The sequence below is a fragment of the Pinus tabuliformis genome, chromosome 5_2 (genome assembly GCF_031772625.1).
Source record: "Pinus tabuliformis cultivar Carrire ecotype Pingquan chromosome 5_2, CPIR1, whole genome shotgun sequence".
In the NCBI taxonomy this organism is placed as follows: domain Eukaryota; kingdom Viridiplantae; phylum Streptophyta; class Pinopsida; order Pinales; family Pinaceae; genus Pinus; species Pinus tabuliformis.
Genome location: NC_142306.1, coordinates 742,279,266 through 742,303,580, shown reverse-complemented (window position 1 = coordinate 742,303,580; position 24,315 = coordinate 742,279,266). Strand labels below are relative to the sequence as shown.

Below are 24,315 nucleotides of genomic sequence, written 5' to 3'. Positions count from 1 at the left end.
TTCCCAGGCAAGAAGCCTCTCTCATATCTGCTTGTTGGTTGATTTTTTGGATCCAAAAATTAAACTCATTGTTCAAGTGGCGACTCCATTTCTTTCATCTATTTTCTTGAGCAGAGATTTCGTTTTATCATCCATTTGATCCCTTATTATTCATCATGGATTATTCATTTAAACCATGTTATTTTACTGACCGTCTCCATGATTTTCCGGAGGAGGCCATTTCCAAATTACCTGTGTTCTCGGGTGGTGATTCAATCGTTGTTAAAAGGCATCTAGGCTTGTTTGCTCGTATAGTGATCATATATTGTAGACCCCCTCAGTTTAATCATGAAGATATCAAAATGCGTCTTTTTGTCTTTTCTTTAGAGGGTGATGCTTTGAATTGGTTTAACAATTTTCCTAAGGATTCTTTCACTTCTTTACAAGACATTGTCAATGCTTTTAAAGATAGATATGGTAATCCAAACAGCTTGCCTTCTGCCCCTAAAATTGTGCAATACAATGAAAGTAATTTGATAAAAGGTCCAGTTGTCAGTGAAAGATTCCAAGACGATTCTTCATATCAGAATGTGTCGTCCACCTATACTATTTCAGATCAAGTCCATGATAGTGGAAAAGCAGGGACAAATGACAACGAAAAGGAAGATCAAAAGCAAATTATACAAGAACTAATGTTGCTGGTAAAAAATATGGAGATTAATCAAACTAATTACGTCAATGATGTGAGAACTTTATGCACCCACCTGGAAAAACGTAATAGGGAGATGGAGATTATGCAAAATCAGCATGCTAAAGAAATTGAGGCCATGAAGACTAATCATGACACAAAAATTAGATTTATGCAAAGCAAGTTATCAGGCTTAGAGGAAAATATGATGACCATGAAAGCTGATCATGATGGGGAAATTAATTCTATGCAAAACAAGTTATTAACTATGGATGAAGAAATGACTATCATGACGTTCAATCATAATAATCAGTTAGCTACCATGCAAGCAAATCATAAAGAAGAAATAAACTCTATGCAGTATTGCTTGATGAATATAAAGGAAAAGAACGATAAAGTTATAAAAGATATGGAAGAAGACCATGCCAGGCAAATCAGTGCTATAAAGGTTGAACACTCTAGTCAGATGGATGCCATTAAAATACAGGTTCAAAAGTTTCAACAATGGTCAAAGGATGAGAGAAACCAGGGGACATCAACAGATCAGGAGCCTTCTCATTTGTTGCAACATGTTCCATCTTATTATGAGGAGGTCATTGGTTCGATTGAAAGATGGTTAATTGAAGGTGATCCAGATAGACTTAAAAATGATAAAGATCAGATGCAGGATAAAGAAAGACATGTCACGCATATCTTACATACTTCATCTAATAGCTTTGAAACAGAAAGTTCCATGTCATTAGTAATACAGCCTGCCACAAAGAAAAAGCGCAAGAGAAAGAAAATGAGAAGAAGATTCGATGCATCAGACGGCCGCGAGCAGCTTGATTTTCGGATAGGGAAAAGTCCTACTATATGCAGAATTGGACATGGCACATCCGACAAGCAGCCGACAGATTTGCCTGAAAGCAGGCAAACGCTCAGTATACACTATATTGAACACATTTGATGCCATCGGGCATCCTTTGTATGGTATTTCTAACCTTACTTCTTGTTTTTTCAGCATTTTCATTTCTGTTTTAGGATTAGATTTACTTTTCATGTTACTAGATAGTTAATAAATGAAGAGCTTTTATCTTTCCTGTGCTTAATGTATATGATGATTTTTGGATGGACGCTACTTATATTTTGTTGTGTGTTGCATGGATGCAGATTCTGGATTCTCACATTCCTATAGTGCAGCAACGTGTCCCCAAGTAGAGCCAGATGTTGACCACTACCGGTCAACTGCCCATAAAGAAAAAACCCTAAAAATAATAAAATAATAATATTTTTGAGTAAATACATGCAAAATATCATTTTTTAATAAATTAACAAATTCGACGGATGAGATTAAGAGATGTCTTGATCCTCATCGACGGTCGAGATCATTTCGACATGGATCACTCAAACTAGCCGTTGGGATCTTTTCCTTTAAATAGGGTGCTAAGGGTCATTTGAGAAGATAAGATCTGTGAGTCTTGTGTTGAAGAAGCTCTCTTGTAGTTCATTTTTTTTTTGTGCAATAAAGTAGACTTTGGGGTTAAAAATCTTGCTAGTGTTACTCTTTTGAAAATGCTGTAAGATTGTTCTATTTGTTCTGCATAATTTTATTTTCAGCCATTAATGATAGCTTAATAAAGATTGATCTAGGCACAGGTATCTTGTCTGATCTTTGAGGTTTGAATGATAGTTTAGATTCTGAAATATATTGGCAGGTATCTCCATTTGATCAGGGTTTCACTATTGTTTTCTCCTTCTACATTGATGGTTGATTTTAAGCTGTGCAGGAAATCCTCTTTTTCAGATTACCGGGCGTTAGGGGAAGTTCTCGGCTGAACCAGCCAACTCCCGGATTGTGTTTTCTGAAAGAGCCCAGCCAGTTCTTGATCCCGGGCTTATCATTCGAAATATTTTTTATGAATGCATGCAGGGTTTTCTGATGCATTTTACATTTAAATTAAATTCTGATAACATTACTGTGATTATTGATAAATCTGGCTACTAAAGAGCCTTAGATCTGTAAATACTGTAATTCTTTTGCTGGATCTAGGGTTTTGATTTTGTTTACTGCAATTTTTTTTTTTTTGTGATTTTAGGTTAATTTTGAAGGGTTTTACTTTAAAACTTTGCATATATCTGTCGGGCTTTTGTTTTCTATTTTGCAGGTTACAAGCCTGAGATAAGATCTGGAGGAAAAATTAAGTTTTGCAGGGTTATCATTTCGCTGTCCAGGGTTTTGCAGGTCTGGAAGGGTTTTCACATCAATTCATTTGCTGTGAAATCTGCCATTCAAACCCTCTTCCTCTCCAGCTCAGCCATCCACAAACGATTCTATCGATCCCCTCTGCCCAATAATCACGTCTTTCAGCCTCCAAGCACCTTGCAAAAAATCGTGCCTTTTCCAGCCTGCAACTTTCCTTCTGTCTGCCGCCACAAGGAAGCACGTTCTTCTGAGAGCATTGTCGTTGATCAGATATTCAACCGACCTTGGTGACTACGTTCTCAAGATCAACCCGCAGTCATTTCGATTCGACCTCAAACCTGAAAAATACCCACGCGTTTTATTCAATCACCACAATCTTGTTGCTGGAGGCTGCACGCTTTAAACAGTGGAAAGCATCAGAAATGCTCAGGTGAGTCTACAAATCGATTCAAAGCTTTGTCTCCGCCGTCAACTGTGTTCTGGTCGCTTGAATTCGGGTCACGAATTTCTCCCTTCAGGTATTAATGGCAGCGTTTCATTTGTTTTATTTCTTTGAAATCTAATGTCATGATATATGTGTGGCTGTTTTGTATATGCACAAGTAAGAAAACCATCACTTGAGAACCATTCGACGTGAAACATTTAACACCAAGTAGCAGGTCCAACCTAAAGCGGAATCGTCCAATTCAGAAATGCTTAGAATCGACCCGCAGACATTTCGACTTGAATAACATCGGTGGCTTCAGACCTACCCACGCGTTTTTCTTCAGATCGCCGCCGTCTGGTTTCTGAACCCGCAGGCCTGCGGATTTAGCAACAAGCTTTTGTGCGTATAGGGTATCGAAGCCGTAAGGCAGATAAAAAAAAAGAGAGGAAGCGTGTAGTGTTTTATTATTTTTTGATTGTTTAATTTTTTAGTTTCATGATATAGATATTTGCGTGGTTATGTTTTAGATTAGGGTTTAGTATAGTTTCATTTTTCTTTAGGATTTATGCAAATGTTTCGATTCTAGTTTAACTTAATTTTATTTTTTTTTACTCATAGTTTAAAATTTTATCATTTTTAGATTTTAGTTTGATTTTAAATAGTTTCTTTCTTTTTTTTAAATATAAAATCAAAAAAAAAAAAAATTAATTAAAGATTTTGAAAAAGTTTAACAAAAAAAAAAGGAAATAAAGAAATAATAAAGTTTTTGTTTAGGATTAAAATTGTAATATTTTGATAGTTTAATTCTATTAAATTTTTAAGCTTTAGTTTTAGTTTAGATTTTTAGTTTCTTTTAAATTTACTTTTAAAAAAAAAATCATAAAAATTTCAAAATTTTAAAATCAAAAAAAAAATATATATATATATATATATATATTGTGGAAAAAAATTTCCAGCTGAGACTCAAATATTTGATGTGGAATGAATATTTTATCAATTTCTGCGAATCTGCTCATAAATGAAGCTGCATAAATATGATTAGCGTTTAGAATTTCGCAGGTTGTGTATCGAAGTTTTAATCGCTGGAGCATCATTTAAAAATCTTCTTTCGTTTTGATGAAAGATAGTCATTGTGCGTTTATCGAATATCTTGCTTTTGCTTGAGTCATTTGATGGTAAATGATTGTTTTTCCGCATCTTTTGATAGATAATTGTTCAGTCATCAATCCCATAAGGCACTGGTCCATTAATTCAGCAAATCAATCTAGTGCTTGTTTCTTCGTGTCTCCCAACCCAGCTGGTTGACAGTGGGTCTTCATCACCTCATAGGGTCTACCCCCCTTAGCCGCGGGAGACAGGCTTAAACGGAGAGATCGGGGATCAGAGTGACAGCCCCCGGTCTGAGCGTTGTCTTGTCAATCTGTGCGAAAACAGAGCCCATGCAGTCCCATTAGAGAGAAGATAAAGGATGTGTTCTGATATCTAAAGAGAACTATTCATTATGGCATGCAGTATATAGGAAATAATGAGTTTTTACTTTAAGGTTTTGTTCATTCAGGTCATGCTAGAGGTGTTTGGACAAGAAGAGCACTTATGGCCATTGTTTCAGTTCAAGTAAAGACATTGTTTCTTAGTATAGCAGGAAACATTCAACAGTTGACATTAGCTCAATGGAAGCAAAGTACATTCCAACACCCTTTGCTAGTTGTGAAGCAATTTGGCTTTGGAAATTGGTAGTTGAATTCATCGATATAATGTTGGAGTCCATTGTTATTTATTGTGATAACAAGAGTTGTATTAAGCTCTCTAAGAATCTACTCTTACATGAACAATATAAACACATTAACATCACATATCAATTCTTCAGTAAAAAAGTACAGAGGAGCAAACTGATCCAGGAATACAATTTCTCAAATTCTCTAGTGGCCAGTATTTTTTATGAAGCCCCTGGAAAGGGGAAGTTTGAGTTGCCAACAGATAAGTTTGGTGTGGTAGAGGAGACAGTCCTTGCAAAAGAGAGAGTACTAGTTTCTTACTTTGTAAGAACTTCCTAGATTTTAGGAGCTTCTTATTTTACATTATCAAAAAACTAGTGATTAGTCATCATTTCTATCATTTTGTATTTTTAAGAATTTCCTAGACCTTAGGGATTCTATAAATTTAATATTTGTTACTTTTAAATCACAGTTAGAATAAATATTAATGAGCAGTGATTATTTGCGTCAATGAACGCCTCTTGTTTTGGGAAAGATTCCTCTTTCCTACAAATAGAAACTCCAATATACTCAAGATCTGTCCATGCATGTCAGCATAAATTTAGTAAGTCTATCCTAAGTGTTGTGCTTTTCGTTCAAAGTGATGGATTTTTGTAGCTATGGTCGGTCTTCAAATTTATTTTTGGTCCTCCAACTATATGACAAATGATAGATTCAAATGTAGGTCCCAAGTTGGCTCTAAAAGAGGGAAAATCCGAATTTTTAAATTTCAAATTTTGCCTCCAAAAATGTTAATTCGGCTCCTCCTTAGATCAGGTCGGCCTAGTATTGAGAGACGTGTATATTCAGAAACCCCGGATCCTACTACAACAACTGATAATGTTTCTTCTATTTGTTAAATTAATCGAAAAAATTATTTGCAGTTTCCTACGGTAAATATCGAAACATATACATTGCAACCTTCACAAAATAAATATTGCGGAAGAAATAAAAACACTAGAAGAATAAATGCACACACATAATAAAACACCGTTTTTTTTACCAATGTCCCTGGAAAAACCCAACTTGGGAAAACCAGTGCAACGATTGAGGGTTTTATTTATTATGTAGTATAATCTGATACAAATTGTTAAATGCCCAAACTGGCAATCTGATACAGAGAAATAATGACAAGGAGATAGTGAGGAAAAATCTCACACTGTCTGGCAATCGGAATTTGATCCAGTCTCTGGATGGTTGGAGCCACGTTGGCTTTGCGCAGCCTCTATGTCAACCTACGCAGACCTGTGTCAAGTTGTCAACCTCTCTAGGGTCTGTGTCACCTCCTCCTCTGATCTCCTACTATCTGGAAATTCGCTCCTCTGGCCCTTTGGTCTCACACCCCAGCTTTTGGCTCTGGAATTCGACTTCCCAACTGAATCTCGGACTCCCTCTGAAGCTTTGCTTTGCCTCTGTGTGGCACTGCACTACCTCGCTAAACCTCTCTCTATCTTCTCTGCCTTGCACTCCACGGATCTGGGAAAATCTCCCCTAGTCTACTATCTCGTCCCCTCTCTCACTGCTTCGACTTTGCTAAGTCACTTCCGGCAACTCACAATTTTTACTCAGGAAATCGACCTCCCAGCAAAATTGAAATGTGCAAGTGTGTTCTCCTAGTGCCCATCAAACTCCTTATAATCTCTCGTTGGAGCACCAACGACCAAGATTAAAACATAATCAAGGGCTAAGATTAACTGGGAGTTGATCCTCGTCTTCTTCTAGAAGATTCGCACCTAATTTAATTAATAACCTTTAATTAACCAGATTTCCTAAGTTTAGACTTAGGGAACCATTTTAAAAAGTTAATTAGTTTAATTAAATTATCTCTAGGTGGAATTTTCCCAAATGATTTCTGGGTATTGGAGAATGCATGTGTCTTAACCTCTCTGCAAAATCTCAAGGCAAGAGCACAAGCGATGCTACATAAATCAACAAGAAACCCATTTAGACTCTTGAAATGCCTATATATAGCCCACTCGTCCCCCTCCTCAAGACACAATTTGGATCCCCCTCATCAAGACACAATTTGGATCAAAAGAAGAAGATCAACTCCTTTATGCAAAGAAGACATAAGACAAGAAGGTTGAAGTGGATCAGAACCTTCCAACATTTGACGAGCCCTTTATCTCTCTCTATTTTGACCTCGCACATGTGATAGAAGGCCGAAGTTGCTTAGGCAGTTTCATTGGTTGGAGACCGAATTTTTGAGGCTCTGAGGCAGGCCAAATCTCTGAGGCATGCCAAATTTCTGAGGCTTTGAGGCAAGATGAATCTTTGAGGTAGAGCGAATTTTTGAGGCTCGGAGGCAGACTAAATCTCTCAGACAAAGTGAAATTCTGAGGCAGAACAAAAGGCCAAAATTCATCCTAGTGGATCAAAGTTGACCAAATTCTTTTAGGCAGCAGTTTGGCTTGGCTTGAAGACAGTTTGACCAGGTTTGACCAGGGCTTTATTGATGGTCAAATTTATTTTTATTTTGACAGGAAACATCAGATGTATGTCCTTTTGAAATGAATTATTTCATCTAAAGGGTTGCTGAGTTTTTCCCTAGAAGAGGGTTTTCCCAGGGTAAATCTTGTTGTATCTTTGTGCATCGTTGTTTTATTGTGATCTCTATTGTCCTATTGTTTTCTACCGTTGAATTTCTAAAGTATAATTGTTTAACGATAAACTGGAAGTGTTGAAGATAATATCTGTATCATTAGAAGTAATTATCAGTTTCAGGAATTTGTGCTTATTTCTATTGCACTTGAAAATTCACAAAGCAATATTTTTATCAATTAGAAGAGTCAAAAGTGAGTCTTTGGCAGATTGTTTGTTGATTTGTCTTTATCCTCCAAATGTGTGCTTCTAAGAAGCAGTGGTATAGTTAAAGGGAAAGTTAACAGAAGATAAGCAAAGAGAGCACCAACCTATGTTACCAGATATGTCAGTACCAGTGATTGGATCCGCGGATCCCCGCATCGGAGACAAATTCGGATTTAGATCCACGAAGATCCACCCAGCCTCTGTCTGTGCGTAAAATTGCTCGACGTCAGCACAAAATTCCAAATTACATGTCAATGCAAAATTCCAAAATGAAAAGTTAGCGGATGAATCACGCAATAATGGAAAAATCAACGGAGCTAATAATTAACAAGGGAGTTCACTACGATAGTTCGTTAGTTTTTCCTTGGTTGACCATATTATAAACTTTAATGAAAGATTATAAGCTACGGACGTTTGGATATTCTAATTAAGTTTTATGTTTATTTTAAGTGTAAAAAAGTGAGTTTCATAAAGTAAGTTCTATAAAGTAACTTTAATGGTCATTTAATTTAAATATAATAATAGTTATTAATGTTTGAATATTATGATACATTAATTTTTAATATTATTCAACTAATAATTATCTTAAAATATTTTTTTTGTAAGCTTGGCAAGACTACATCTTCATCGTGTCCAATATATCATCTCGATTGGGGCAGGGAATTGAACCAGTGACTTCACATCAAGGAGTGCCTTAACAAAGCACCTGATCACCGTCTATCCAAGACATCGTTGACATAATTATCATAAAATATTATATAGAAGTCTTATATTTTAAATTTTAAATAGAAGTTATAGATTTTTTATTTTATATAAATCTAATTAATTTTTAATTAATATTTATCAATAATATATTAATTCTAATATCATTCATCTAATAAATATTTTTATAAGTATTATATATAAAAACTATATATTTAAAAATTAATATATGTTTTTATTTTATTTTTATACAAATTTAATTTTTTAAAATTATAAAATACTTTATATTGTTTGTACTTGTCATATCTGGATCCTGGCTTTTCAAAAAATTGGCGGATCTGTACCCAAATCCGGATACGTATCAGAATCCAGGTAACTTAGGCGCTGACCTACCTATAGCACTTTGCTCTTGTATTTGACCATTTTGCAATCATTTTATCAAGTTATTTCAATTTTATGAGTGTTGTTGTAGGTTTCTTGTTTGCTAGATTGTAATATCTAGAAGTGTGTTTCTTAGATCTACGACTCAATGCTTCGGAAATTGATCTCAAGTTCAAATATGTAGCATCTCTTCCACGATTTTATCATTCAACAACTTTAGTTTTTGAAAATGCTCAATTTTGATTGGTGGTTCAGCATCCTAACAATTTCAGATGTAGGTTCAGGTCCTTAAAAGCAGATTTGTATAGCCATGAATTAATATTTCAACAATAATGTTGAATATCAAATCTATTTATTACGATAGGTATTACAAGCAAGAAAGCACGTCAATTCAGACTGCCATTAAATCAACATAACCTGATAAACACCCTAAAACCAATGATTTGATACCTATTTTACAAAATATATGTTTTTATCTATGTTGCATGAGTTTCCAGTACATGGGTACTTCGGGTACGTGGGAACAAGTATGTGGTACAGCTAGAAGCTTTGCCCAAATTTACAGGAAACATCAAGTGGGAGCAACAATAATATAATATATTAAGAATTAAAAATCAAAATGCCTCCTTCGACCATTAAGTCCTCCAATTGCCATGGTCCTTTCTAACCCCTGGACGTGGAGCTTCTCAGAAATACTTAGCGAGCATTTTTGTAACCACATACATTTCTGCAAAACATTTAGTTAGTTAGTTAAATTCTTCTAATATGCACAAATACAAACAATGAAGCTCAATCCAGCTAGACTGACTGCACCTGAAGTAATCAATTTTAATAATTATTTACAGGTGGACCAAGAAGAAACAATCAATTCAAAGTCCAGGGTGAAACAAATATGATGGATTGCAGCTTGTTTTCAATTGCAAATTTATAAGTTGTCCCTATGGATCCTTTCAAAAACCACAGATAGATATATAAAAAGAACCGATCCAAGGGGATGTAATCCATCATTATGGGAATTGAAGAAGTCAACTGAATCGTATGAAACCACCCTCAATAACACATACAATCTAAGTCACAGGACACGCCCCTCAGGGTCTCGTGTCCCGTATTTCACGTGTCGGACACGAAACGTGCCAGAAACGTTTTTCTTCGTGTCCTCCAATCGAGACACATGTTCTAGACATGGCAAAAACATGCCCTAACGTTTTTGGCTCTTCGAACACATGTCCCATGAAAAGTGACATTTAAAACCTACAACATGCTTTATTTTTGGGTTTTTTTTTGTCATTGTTCGCCGCCGAAGTCGAGTTTGCTTGTTGCCGAAATCAAATTTGTTGTGCAGTGTGAAGAATTCCATCAGATTCGAGCGCAATGCTCGCAAATTCACATTGAAAGCACAGTTCACAACTTCACATTGACCTAGACCTGGAGATACAGGAAACGAGAGTTCGCATGCTTTGCTGAGAGTTTGGAGCACCTAAATTTCCTGTAGGTTGTGTTATAGCCTACGGAACCTAACTTTATTATTCACTAGTGACCACATTTTATGACCAGTGACCACGTATAGATCATGTGTTGAAATAAAAAGCCCAGCTCCCCCTCATGTGCTCACCCCTCACAACACTTTTGAGGTCTAAAGGGAGGGAAAGCTCGATTAATGCTCTTTTCAATAGTGAGGCTTGAACAAATATAAATTTATAATTTATAAACTACCTTACGTGAAGTTTGAACATGATCGAAACTATTTGAAGTTATTAACATAAATTATAACATGAACAATGAACATTGAACTATGAACATCATTGTTGTAGTAAATTAATAAACTAACTAGTAAATTCCTAAATAGTAAATAGTGTATACTAAATAGATACCATCATGATTCATATCTATATTGATCAAGCACTATCTTTTAGTATTTTTTAATATATATATATATATCTGTGTGTGTGTGTGTGTGTATATAGAACATGTCCCTCGTGTCTTGTTTCCAGGGTTGTTGTGTCTCGTGTCGAATACTCGTATTTACGTGTCCTCCTTGTCTCATGTCCTCGTGTCATGTGACTTAACATACAACCCAAGCACCAACGAAAGGCAAGGTACATGGTTCTATCTTAACCATTGTTGGAATTCTTAATTCCTAAAGATGTATTTTAGATATGCAGAATAGATATAAAAGAATCAGCAATCAACACAATCCTTTTGTAAATGTCTCATCGTTTTTAAAACATTATGAGACATAAGTACCTGCACAATCTGGTAATGATTGTTATCATTTAACAAATATCCAACACCTGCAATGGTGGGTATTCCAAACTACAGAGCATTTCTCCAAAATCAAATGGCATTTCTACAGTGCATATATCTAGGCACTCCTTTATGGATCGGAGCTCCCACAAACTCCAGAGCTATGTTCCCATTCGAAACCAGTACCCGAAACGCCAAATTCTGCACAGCCACGCTCCGGGAAAGCTCCAAAGTACCTGCAAATGCTCCTGGCGGTTTCAGAACATTTCGTACCAGGTCCCAAGCTCCCAGAAGTGCCAGAGCATGGGGTACATGCTTTCCAATGGCTGGGAGCGGTACACGTGTAACTATGGTTTTTATGGGTCAAGCAGACAATCAAAAGGAAAAACGGGGAAAAAAAGGAAGCAACTTTTATATGCGGCCAAATAAAAAGATAAATTGTCATTTTATAAATCTAAACTGAAGCAAAAATCATTGAAACTGAAGCATCATCCTTCACAAGTCCAAGAGAATATTTTCATTTTTATGCCTTGAAACAAAAAAGGTCAGCAAATTACCATACACAACAGTGCAAACTTCTAGCCAATTGTTGTAATATAACCTTTTACTAATCTTCAAAGCATACGGTACAACTAGAAACAATGTCATCTTTCCTTAAAAAATTACCTGTCAGTCCCGACAATGATCGAACTCTAGCAACAAGCGAAGAAACATCCATTTGTGAATGCACACCTGCAGTCACCTGTTCCACTGTATTATCTAACACAGAATAAAGGAAAGAACTTATATTACAACTGTGGTGACCAATCATAGAGATATACATCAGGTTAAAATTAGTAACACATAACTACAAAAGGACAAAGTTTAAACAATTATCAATAGTAATAGTCATCAAATAAAATAGAAAGTGAATAACAATGATTAAAAATCAGTATTACTTCTTTAAAACTCAAATCAAATACTTTCTATGAAATATAATCATAAGTTCATCACCAATATATATGTTATTCCCATCATCTATAACCCTGTAATTTAGAATTCAAATAAAAAACAAGTTAGAATGGGCAAAGAACATTGAGAAAAGTAAGTAAAGAGTTAAAGAAATAAGCTCACTCCCAAAATATTAACAGTCCAACATTGAGAATGGGCAAAGAACATTGAGAAAAGTTAGTAAAGAATTAAAGAAATAAGCTCACTTCCAATAATACTAATAGTCCAACATTACTGAAATAGTACCACTTAAACATTGCGAGAAGTGATGAGTCACTCAAAAAGATTGATAAAAACTTCTAATAAGTTATTATTTAAGAAGCAAATCCTTCCCTTCTCCCATTAAGGCATTCTTTTCTCTAAATGCAAATATACTATCCTCGTGGATGCATTCTACCTCAACTTTGTCAGATTTACAACCCTGGACTTTGCCGTGGCTAACAAGGAAGACTTTGCTAATTTGGTTAGAAAGCTTGCACTTCTATTACTGAATATTGTGGCAAAGAAAAACAAGAATTTTTAGTGATAGGTAGCAAATTTTAATGCCATATCAGTGTTGGATAAAGTTGTCATTGATGTCAATTAGATGGCAACTTGGGTGCATTGTTGAAGAAGATGAAACCCTAGCCTTGTTGGCAAACCCTTTGCTTGTTAAAGAACCCTAAGGCGAAACCCTAACATTGTGAAGAAACCCTAGGTGCCAAATCCATGATGTCCTAACCCTAGCATTAATTTGATGGCAACCCTAGATTTGCATGTGCAAACCCTAGGTGACCATACCCTAGATCCTAAGTGCATTTATGCTCTAGATGTTTGATTGCTACATGAAGCCCTAAGCTCTAGAAGATGCCTCAAGTCCTAACTTGTTGATGCAAGTCCTAAACCTAATACTTATGATGCCCTAAGCCAAATGAAAGCCTACGAGTATGGTACCCTTAGCCTATGAAGAAAACCTTCACATGCATGAATGAAACTCTTGCCTCTGTTGGTGCAAACTCTAGGAACCCTTGTACTATGCACTAAGAAAGAATCCATAGCATGACTCTTGAGAAAGATTTAGTTAAGGAACTGTTATAATATTCCAAAGACTATTGTTAAAAATATTTTATTTGTGACAACTGAGATAAATCCTTAAAATATTCTTTACACCTGCCTGTAGAGAAAGTCATTCCCTTTCCAATGAATATTCAATTGCCTCCTAACTCCTTGTCATTGCAGAGATTTTAAATTTTTAAATCTGCGTATGTTAAGATTTTAAAAGACTGCAAGCTGACTTGAGTGAGCTCACTAGGACATGTCTGCTCCCCTGTAAAGACATGTCTCTTCAACTTGGACGAAACAACTATAAATATAAACCCAGGCTCATCAATTTGGAAAGGGAATCCGGTCAAGCAAGTATATAGCAATTCAATGAAGCACAGAGGATTCGGATCTGAGACAAAAGAGAAAAGGAGGGCGGAAATTGATGATCAGTGTTTTTGGACAAATTCTGTTTTGAAATATTTTGTCGCTAGGTTCAGGATTGTGGACTTTTGAAAAACTTGGACCAGTGGGATACACTGTAATTTGGTTAAGAGCAGAAAAGAATTTTAGATCTAAGGCCAAGTTCTTGAAGAAAGCAGCCAGCAAAAGAAGGTTAAAAAAAGGAAGGACGAAGGAGCATACTTTTCATATATTCTTCTGTTGTTTGTCTGTAATTTTCTGTGGAAAAACACTGAAAAATCGGCCCTGTGTTGGAATCACGATTGTCATTAGACCAAAACCCGCAGGCATTAATATCTGCTACAATCACCAGAGTTAGGATCCATGAGAGGCGACGAGTCCATGTCGCGAAACACACGGGGAGTGTTGAACCCAATGTCCAACAATCTCCCCCCAGCGCGAGCCGGCTGAGTTTCGAACTCGAGATCTATCGCTCTGATACCACTTGGTGGAATCACGATTATCATTAGACCAAAACCTACAGGCATTAATCTCCGCTACAATCACCAGAGTTAGGATCCACGAGAGGTGGTTAGTCCATGTCGCAAAACACACGGAGAGCGTTGAATCCAATGTCCAATACCATGTTGTATCACTTCCTTGCTGAGCTGTAGAAGCATTTTCGGCCCTGTGGAAGGCCTGTTGCGGACCTGCGGTACTGTAATTTCGGACCTGCAACAATACCTCTGTAACTCGGCCCTGTTGCAGACTAGCTACAGATTTCATTTCAGAGTGCAGACTCCAAAGATGCAGACAATTGCATATTTGTTGCAGACCTTGATTTCAAACTTGTTCACCATGGATTGCAGTTTTTTGGACTTGATTATCTTTGGATCTGTGGGACGTTTTGTGGCTACCCTTTTTGAGCCAATCCTAGGCCACTCAAAGCAGACTTAGACCAGATCTTTGACATACTTCCTGAGCATATTTGTGAGATTATTTGTGCGCATATTGAAGCATATTTTATGTGACATCTGCATTCTTGAAGGTTTCATTGAAGTATCTTAAAAAACACCTTATTGGGGCAGTCCACAAAAGATTTGGTGTGCAGATCTATTGATTAGGAGCATCTTTGAAGTCTTACTTCAGACAAACTCATATCTTGACTTGTTGAGTGTTTGAAGACTTGTTTTGGAGTATATCTTGAAGAGCTTTTTGGAGCAGCCCTAGAGCATCTTGAAGCAGATTTTGTAGACTACTTGGAATTAGAGCAAGTACCTTCACTCATAGCCTAACAGCTAGAAGGTAGATCTTTAGAACACAAATGGCAAAGCCAAGAAAGAAAGCCTTTGATCCTTCTAAAGATGTTTCTTCTTCAACTATGAAAATAGAAGCAAAACAAGTTGGGAAAGCTCTGTTGTTCGATAGGACAAACTATGAGTCATGGAGACAAAGATCCATTAAAGAAATTTTTGCAGCAGGTTAAGAGCAGGCAATCTTGAAGCAGTAGAAGAATTGTTTGATGCAAACTTTGAAAATCAGATTTTCAGGAATCAGATTGGACCAGCCCCTTAAAGACATCTTGCTAAGGTAAGCATTATTTGAAGATATTTGGAAGACCTAAAAGAATCTGATCTTGAAGGTGATTTTGGTGACCTTTGAAGCATGATTTAAGCCCTCATGGAGTGACCTTGAAGAAAAGTGTTAGTGTATCTTGAAGAGTTGTGAAGACACCTTCGGTGAATCGTAAAGTTGTCATTGATGAGCTAGAGCACTTTGAAGATCAATTGGGGGCATAGCAAAAGATATTGGGAGCCTTGAAGAACCGTTGAACTTACAATGAAGAACTAAAGCAGAGGCTTGGAGCCCTAGAGGATTGGAGTCCACAAGAAGACCAAATTGGTGCTTGGAAAAATACATGTTGGAGCCAAGTGGTTTGAAGATTGGAGTCTTCATCTAGGGTTAAGGCCTTGAAGCAATATTGTACTTGATTCGTTGTAAAGAGGATTGGAATCCTCGTCAATCTTATTAATAAAATTATTTATTCTTATTGATCATTTTGTGTTCTAGTTTATAAGTGATCTTTATTGGCATAAAAAATAACAATTGTAAAAGAAATATTGATTCACCCCCCCCCCCCCCGCGCCCCACCTCAATACTTCCAACAATCAAGTACCGCATGTCCATCTTGTATTGAGATCATGTTGATGTATTTGGGTTGAAAAAAACAAAGTGCATATATTTATCTAGGTTCAAAATACCAAAGTAACCTCAACACCATAGGAAGATTGTGAATGATGGAATAAGTTGCCATCTCCTAGTAACTTAGTAAGACATCAAAGCTATGTGATTAAAAAAAAGCACCATAGTGTTACCTTTCTCCATTGATTTCCTTCATCTCCTAAAAAATAGGGCATAATTTGGGAGCTTCTATTTTTAAAGTATGTATAGATTAGTGATTTGCCATCATTTCTTTCATTTCCTACTTTTAGGGATTTCTATTTTTAAATGTCCCTTATCTTCCTTAGAACTCTTGCTTAGTATCTTTTGCATCTAGTTCCCACCGTTCCCCCATGTCCAACTCCCACAATTCTTCTCAGCTTGTGCACCCAATTACCGTCCAAGCTTTTCGCAAGGGGGTTTCGTGGCACTTGGTTGCTAAAATTTTCTCACACAGTGTCCAACTCTCGCAATTACATCATACAACTCCTACAATACCCCCACATCAAACTCTTGTAGTTCCACCTGCATCCAGCTCCCGCAATTCCAGCCCAAGCTCTCCATAACTATGCCCTTATGGTGTAAACCTAACCTCAATTCTCGATTTGCGCATCCAACTCCCATCCGAGCTCTCCACACAGTGACATCTCTTGACGGCTCTTCGCTCTTAGAATTACATGGGGTAGTGCTATCGAGTATTAGGGTGCTCCAATAATCAAGGAAGAGAACATGCGACAGAGAACATAAGTAGAACTCGCAACAATTTGGAGCTTGAGCCAAGGAAGAGAGAGCTCGAGGCCAAGGGCACAAGCAATGAACAAGGGAACAAGAGATGCAAATAGACCAAAGGTTAGCAAAGAATGAGGTCATGAATATTTCGGGTCTTGAGCTACTTTAGGCAAGAAATGAAGCAACCCCTACTATCATCACCCTTAGAGAATGATTGTCCCTTAGTAATCGTGATAGCAACAAAGGACAAAATTACAAACCTATAGCCCCACAATCATTGTCATAGAGTAGAACTTTTCATATTTGACTTCACACATCCAACATTTGTTGCAAAGGGTCGAATTACATTTCATATTGGACTTCAAACATCCAACATTGTTGCAAAGGGTTGAATTTCTTGCAACTGAAAGCAAACTTCAAACAACCAGTTTTTGAAATAAAAACACAAGAAAACATGCACTTACAGAAACCAATTGGGGATACTCCCACGCTCCAAAAGGAAAGTTTGAACACTAAAATTTATAAGATATGAGATCACAATGGGTCGTTTTTAAACAAGCGACAAAAATGTAGCAACAAGCACTCAATTCTTGTGTTGAAGTGGTCTGAAAAAGGGAACAACCTCCCCCACTCACTATGGTCGAAGGAAGAGTATAGGAGAGACTATACGAGGAATGCCTCTAAGCTTTGGGCGAGCTTCAGAGCTTAATCTTAGTTTTTGGCCTCCTCCCTCCCATGGCCCCATTGCGCCCCCTATAAATAGGCACCTCTTTTCTTCATGACACTCTAGAACTAAAAGACATCACCTTTGAGCACACATGGATGGGTCCCAACTCCACGCTCTTCCTTCGTTTCTTAACAAGAGAAGACCAACTCATAGCCCTCTGAGCTAAGAGAAACTAACTTCCCTCCTGCGATCTTTCTCAATCCTAAGCTCACCAAACCCCAACAAGTGAAACACAAATTATCTAGGGCCCAAGTCATTGTTGTGCAGAAGGAAGGGTAGTGGGCATTTATTTGTAAGCTCAACGTCGACATTTGTGATTCATCCCCTCCAGCACTCCCACCCCCTTGGGCCAAATGACAATCTCATTCAACCAAGGTGTATGTCAAGTGGTGTTGGCCTACCATCTCCATTGGTTGCTAGAAATGTAATGGTACATTTTCGTCTTTATTAAGCACACTTCCTGATGCGGTTAGGTCCTACAATCTCCTTTGCCTCACAGAGACACACACCAATCCCATGCGAACAGCACCCCTAATCCATGGATACCACTGGGCATGGTCATATCAATAGGAGACTATATCTAACAACGTTAAGAGGGTCCAGGGGGGTTGACATGTCCTAAAAAAGAAACCCTCTAGTGCAACGTTACTATAGTGTCATCAAATAAAAATGCTAAATTTTTTTGGGTATGGTTCCATCGAAACAACCCCTTTCTCCGAAATAGCTACACTGCAATTTGCTACTTCCCCCCAACCTCATTGCACTTTGCACTACATAAGGAGTCTAAGGGAAACCCTTTCCTTAATTTTTATGCATAAATCTCCCATTACTCCACTCTTGGGGAGGTCATTCTTCACAGAGACATCAATGCCCATCCTAGAGACTTAAAGTTACCTCATCATGATAGAGTTGAGGACACACTTTTCTTCCAAGAGCTAGAACCAAAGACTGTGGGTCTTAATAGAAGTTTATAGGATAGGAATGAACCCCTCAAGTTATAGGAGGCACCTCTTGTAGTTGGGTGAATGCCATGGCTTACTAATCCTAAACAGACTCTCTTATTTTCAGGGCTCAGGAGCTTTTACTTGCTACCCCCACAGAGGGAGACCCGCAGTGGTTGTCGATGTCCTAGCTAACTAAGGCATTCTCCCTTATAGTCAACAACTCTCAGTTTTCCAGCTTCCCTTCGTAGACCACGTCTTCCTCACCTTCTCCCTCTCTCCTCCTCCCCCTTCCCCTCCCCCTCGGCCCATCCCACCACCCCCCCCCAACTCGCACCACCTTCCTTTTTGATAGGGATCACACTACATCTTACACCACCGACCTTAAGTCATTGAACACAATCACAACCAAATATGAGATACCTTCCTCAATCCTCATGGAAGAAACCCTCAACTCCTACGCCCATTCTACTTGTTGTCACAACCATAAACCTACACATGTTTCCTGCCTTATGAATCTTTGAACCTCACAAATGACTCATCTTCCTCTCCTCATATCTGCAAAATATACCATTACCTCCTCCACCATACGAAATGAGCATCTCCCATGAAGGAGACAAGAACTTTGTAATGCTCCCTTCCATTCCCGAAAAGCCTTTTGGTGCAACCTTTTTCCTTGATCCCATACCACATCACTTGACCTTGGCCCCTTGACCATGTTCTCCCACACCACCTCCCTTCACAATATGCCTAGACAACATTCCCACCTACATCTCCTCACCCCCTCCACTTGCGACAGATTAGGTGTGAATGTGCAAAAGTGGTTTAAGGCAACTTCCAATGCCCACTTAGTAAAAGTGGAAAAAAATACCATCTTGTAATTCACTTATTAAATAAAAGTGAGTTTAATTTCGCTAAATATCTTAAATCTTAGAAATCTAAATGAAATATTCTAGAGATTTCTTAATTATTAGTGAGTTGGATTTAATCTAATCTTCATAACATATCTCATTGTTGAGATAAGGTGGTTGCTAAGATTAAGAAGATTACCTGAGGTCAATTGCTAAGATAGGGGAGATTAGTTGCTTAAAGCATAAATAAGGACACGATGGGAGAAGTTGTACACACACATTTTGGACATCAAAAATACTTTGGAGATCAGAGAAAGATCATCTGAGCTGATTCAAAGGACAAGAGGAGAGCCAAGGTCAGATCAGATCTAACAGTATTGTAAAGCAATTCAGTAAAAGGGCTGATCAAAGTATTCAACAGGGAAATCTAACAAATCTTAGGAACCAGCAACCAGATCTAGTGCAGATCTGACCATTCAAGGGGCAGATCTAGCAAATTTGAATGATCAGTAGGAAAATCTAATGTAGATATGTGTGTCCTGTTGAATTTTCTAAGTCTGACACGTCAGAAATCTCTACTGCATTATCTGGTTTATTTTCTCCTACTTGTTCTTTTCATTAACAAGTTATTTATAAATATAAATACCAAAAATAAACACAAATGCAGCCCTAACACATATACAGATCAGCAACTGAAATAACTGAGACAATCACACAAGGGACGTCATTATTTTTGGACAAACGTCCACGGAAAAACCCAATGCGGGAAAATTGATGCAGCAGATTTGAGGGTTTTATTATTATACAGTTTTTGAATACAACTAGGGTGCCAGAAATGGCTCACCCTTCAGAGAATTTCCTTGGCAAAAGTACCTCTCCTCGGAGACAGATATCTTGGTTGATCAGCCACCAGATGATCGATCCCACAGAAACTACAGCAACTCCTTAGCTCGACAACAAAAGATATTCCAAGCTTCTCCACTGCTCTGTGTCACTCTCCTCGGAGACAGATATTCCAACTGATCAGTCACCGGATGATCGATCCCACAACAACTATGGCAGCTCCTTAACTGGACAGCGAAAGCTTCTCCAAGCTTCTCCACTGCTCTATGTCACTACTAGGGACTGCATCACCCTCTCAACTCCAATCTGCCCCATGAAAATCTCCAACGCTGCCTCTTGGCCCTGCATCAGCTCTGCTAGCCTCTGCGCAGCTACTGCTGCCTCTGCGTCAGCCACTTGGCTCTTTACGCCAGCCTTTTGGGCCTCTGCGTCACCCACACTGGCCTCCTAAGTTCTCAGCCTCTACATAAGTCCTAGTTGCCTCTGCGTCAACCTTTCCAGGCTCTGCGTTGTCTCTCTGGCATTGTCTCTGCCTCTCTGTTATGTATTCTCGGCCTCGTGTTGAACTACCCCTCGCTGCAACAGATAACTAGTTCGATTCTCTCAGCAAAACCCTGCTCCAGAAAATCGAACTGACTAATCAATTTGGTGTATCTCCAACTAATCCTCAAGCCTCTTCTTATACTTTTCTTGTTGAGTCTTCAACAACCGAGATTAAGGCCCTAATCAACAGCTAACATTAGATTTGGCTTGATCCTCATCTCTTGGAACCTTCTAACCCAAAATTATATTAATACACATTAATATTTTAATTTTGCTAAGTTTATAGTTAGGACCCCATTAAAAGTATTAATTATTTTAATATATCCTCATCCGGGTAGAATTTCTCCAAACGATCTCTGGGTTTTGGAGATCTCATGTGCTTTAGCCTCTCCACCAATTTTCATGGCTAGAGCACATCTAATGCTACCACAAATCAACACTCCCTCTTAGCAAGGTATGTACTCTAGTAATGCTTCACCATGGAAACATCACACTGATCCTCCGCATCAGTACCTATGTTGATGCTTGGCCTGTTGCCTTACATCATTTGCATTGTTGCTTCTTGTATTGTTGCCCATGACACTGCCACTTCCACTGCTATATCTGTACAGCAGCTCCCTCTCAATATGTTGCCCATGCTGCCCCTAGCACTACCACTACTAACCGCTGCACTGCAACTCAGTTTCTGAGAAGTAGGTAACTGACTTCTGCCAAATACTGACATCCCAGTTAGTTTGGAAGCCTCGCAAAACTGAAGCTGCCTTTGTTGCTATCCTATGCTCCCTCTCCTGCCACTGCGCTGCTGCATACACCTTTGTGCCTCTCACACTGCTGCAACCTCCATTGCGCTGCCTCAAGTTTCTGCACCCAAACACTGCCTTGCTACTCCACTACACTTTTCTCCACCCAACCCCTGTCATCCTGCTACTGTCGTTAAGGGCTCCCGTAGCCGGATATGATCCAAGAGTTTGGGCACCTCAATGATCATGCCCCTAGTATGTAGTCCTCCTGACTACAAATGGATGTCTCACCACCTCTTCTCTAGAGGTGCATGAGCACTCATGGCACAGTCGTCATCAGTCTCGACCTCTTTCTCCGCCTTAGCTGGAGCTGCCTTAGAATCGGAAGCCTCTCCCTTGTTTTTCTTCCTAGGACACTAGGATGCATAATGTCCCAGCTCCCCATAGTGGAAGCATTTCACCTTGGAGATGTCCTTCTTCTTCCTCGTCCCTTGTTGTCCCGCAGATGCTAGAGCCGCATCCTCCTCCTCCTCTTTCTTGATTAAACCTCCCTTACCACTACTCCCTACCTTGGTCATCCTCTTGATCTCTTCTTGGCGAAGAGCTGCCCACATCTCCTCCCATCTTGGAAGAGTAGCCCTGCCGAAAATACTTTGGACAAATGTCTCCCACTCCTCAGAAACTGCATTCAGGACAGTCCTAACCATAAATTATGGATCCCGTGTAGATCCCACGGAAGTAAGTTGGTCGCGAATCTCCTGCAACCTGAGAAGGAATGGATCTATCTGCTCTCCCTTCTGCATCTGATATGACTGCAGTTGATTCTCCAATAGCATCTTCGCAGCACGGAAGTGCCCTAATTCAAGGTCTTCAAAGTATCCCACATTTCCTTTGTTGTGTTCTTTTCAGCAATATGTGGTATGACATGATCTTTGACCTCGTCTAGGATCATGCACTTCACCCTCGCCATTGCATCCTCATACTTCTCATTCTTAGTTGGGTCGACTAGGATAGCCATGGTTCTCAAGGCAAAGTCCTTGATGCGATGTTGATCCAAGATTGCTAGGATCCTAGCCTTCCAGATGACAGAGATGGAAGCCCCGTCCAACCTGTCATGATCCCTCAGTCCTTTCACTGCCATTTCACCTCCTCTTGTGGACTCCCTCTGAGTTTCGACTTCCCTCCTAGAAATCTCCCTGTAAGTCTTGATTTTCCTCCTGGAAATCCTCTAGCCAGCTGTCGAACCGCTCCTCTCCAATCCTCTTTCCAACTGCAACATGGATCTGGATTTCTTGGCTAGAAATCCATCAAAGTAGCAAGTCCCTCTACCTTGGTTCCATCTCCTTAGGTATTGTTCTGCTCTAACATAACCAACACCCCACCAGCTTCTCAATCACAATCTGCCCACAACTCCCCAAGCCCTGGCAATTGAAGAAATTGAGCCTTTCAGGCTCTGCGCAATCCCATCAACGGAAGAATCTGTGCCTCCTGGCCACAGCGTCAATCCTTCCTGGCTGAGAAAGATGATTGGGCACTGTGTAGGTCTGATCTGCCCCTCTACCTCTACGCTGAACCTCCTCCTGGATCAACATGATGACGTAGGCCCTCTGCGTCACTTCTCTTGTTGCTTCTGCTCTGGAATAGCGTTGTCTCTCAAAGACAGCTGCTACTGCTGCAAATTCTTCAGATTACTGTTGGTGGCTTCAATTCTCTTGTGATTTGCAGCCCTCTGATACCATGTTGAAATTTCCAAGTCTGACACATTAGAAATCCCTACGGCATTATCTGGTTTATTTTCTCCTACTTGTTCTTTTCATTAACAAGTTATTTATAAATATAAATACCGAAAATAAACACAAATGCAGCGTTAACACATATACAGATCAGCAATTGAAATAACTGAGACAATCACACAAGGGACACCATTATTTTTGGACAATCGTCCTCGGGAAAACCCAATGTGGGAAAACCGGTGCAGCAGATATGAGGGTTTTATTATTATGCAGGTTCTGAATACAACTAGGGTGCCAGAAATGGCTAACCAAACAGAGAATGCCCTCGGCAGAAGTACCTCTCCTTGGAGACAGATATTCTGGCTGATGAGTCACCGGATGATTTATCCCACAGCAACTATGGCAACTCCTTAGCTGGACGACGAAATTTGCTCCAAGCTTCTCCACCGCTCTGCGTCACTCTGTTAGGGACTGCATCACCCTCTCAACTCCAGTCTACCCCACGAAAATCTCCAACACTGCCTCTTGGCCTTGCGTCAGCTCTGCTAGCCTCTGCGCAGCTACTGCTGCCTCTGCGTCAGCCACTTGCCTCTCTGTGTCAACCCTCTGGCCCTCTGCGTCACCCACACTAGCCTCCTCAGCCTCTGCATAAGTCCTAGTTGCCTCTGCGTCAGCCTTTCCAATCTCTGCGCTGCCTCTCTGGCACTGTCTTTGCCTCTCTGCTATGTATTCTCGACCTTGTGCCGAACTGCCCTTCGCTGCAACAGATCACTGGTTCGATTCTCTCAGCAAACCCCGCTCCAGAAAATCGAACTGACTGATAAATTTGGTGTATCTCCAACTAACCCTCAAGCCTCTTCTTATACTCTTTTCCTATTGAGTCTTCAACAGCCGAGATCAAGTCCCGAATCAACAGCCAAGATTAGATTTGGCTTGATCCTCATCACTTGGAACCTTCTAACCCAAAATTATATTAATACACATTAATATTTTAATTTTCCTAAGTTTATACTTATGACCCCATTAAAAATATTAATTATTTTAATATCTCCTCATCCGGGTAGGAATTTCTCCAAACGATTTCTAGGTTTTGGAAATCTCATGTGCTTTAGCCTCTCCGCCAATTTTCATGGGTAGAGCACATCCGATGCTACCACAAACCAACATGTCCAGCAAGATGAAAACCTCAATTTTGAGGTGTCTCTGTAAGAGTTTTGATCACTAATGATATGTTGATTTGAAGGACAGAACTCTGTGTGTACTTAAACGGTTATTTTTCTTTTGCTATTCATGTTTTCCAACTATATGTGTGGTTGTTGCATGTTCAAAACTTTAATTATATTATTAAATTAATTCAACATCTTAGTTATTTGATAAAGAAACATAGGACAACAGTCATCTTGAGTTA

At 38.9% G+C, this 24,315-nt stretch overlaps 1 protein-coding gene across 3 annotated transcripts in view; it reads right to left on the bottom strand.

Moving 5' to 3' along the window:
• Nucleotides 1–24,315, bottom strand: part of LOC149161370 (Mitochondrial substrate carrier family protein) — a 308,927-nt gene that overhangs the window by 234,940 nt on the left and 49,672 nt on the right. Inside the window, exon 2 of one of the 3 annotated variants that reach the window (XM_089436972.1) lies at nt 11,835–11,910. In XM_089436972.1, the coding sequence (XP_089293098.1) occupies nt 11,835–11,910 (76 nt within the window). Of the gene's footprint in view, nt 1–11,834; nt 11,928–24,315 lie in introns of all 3 variants that reach the window. The other 2 variants (XM_089436973.1, XM_089436974.1) reach the window with 2 other exon arrangements.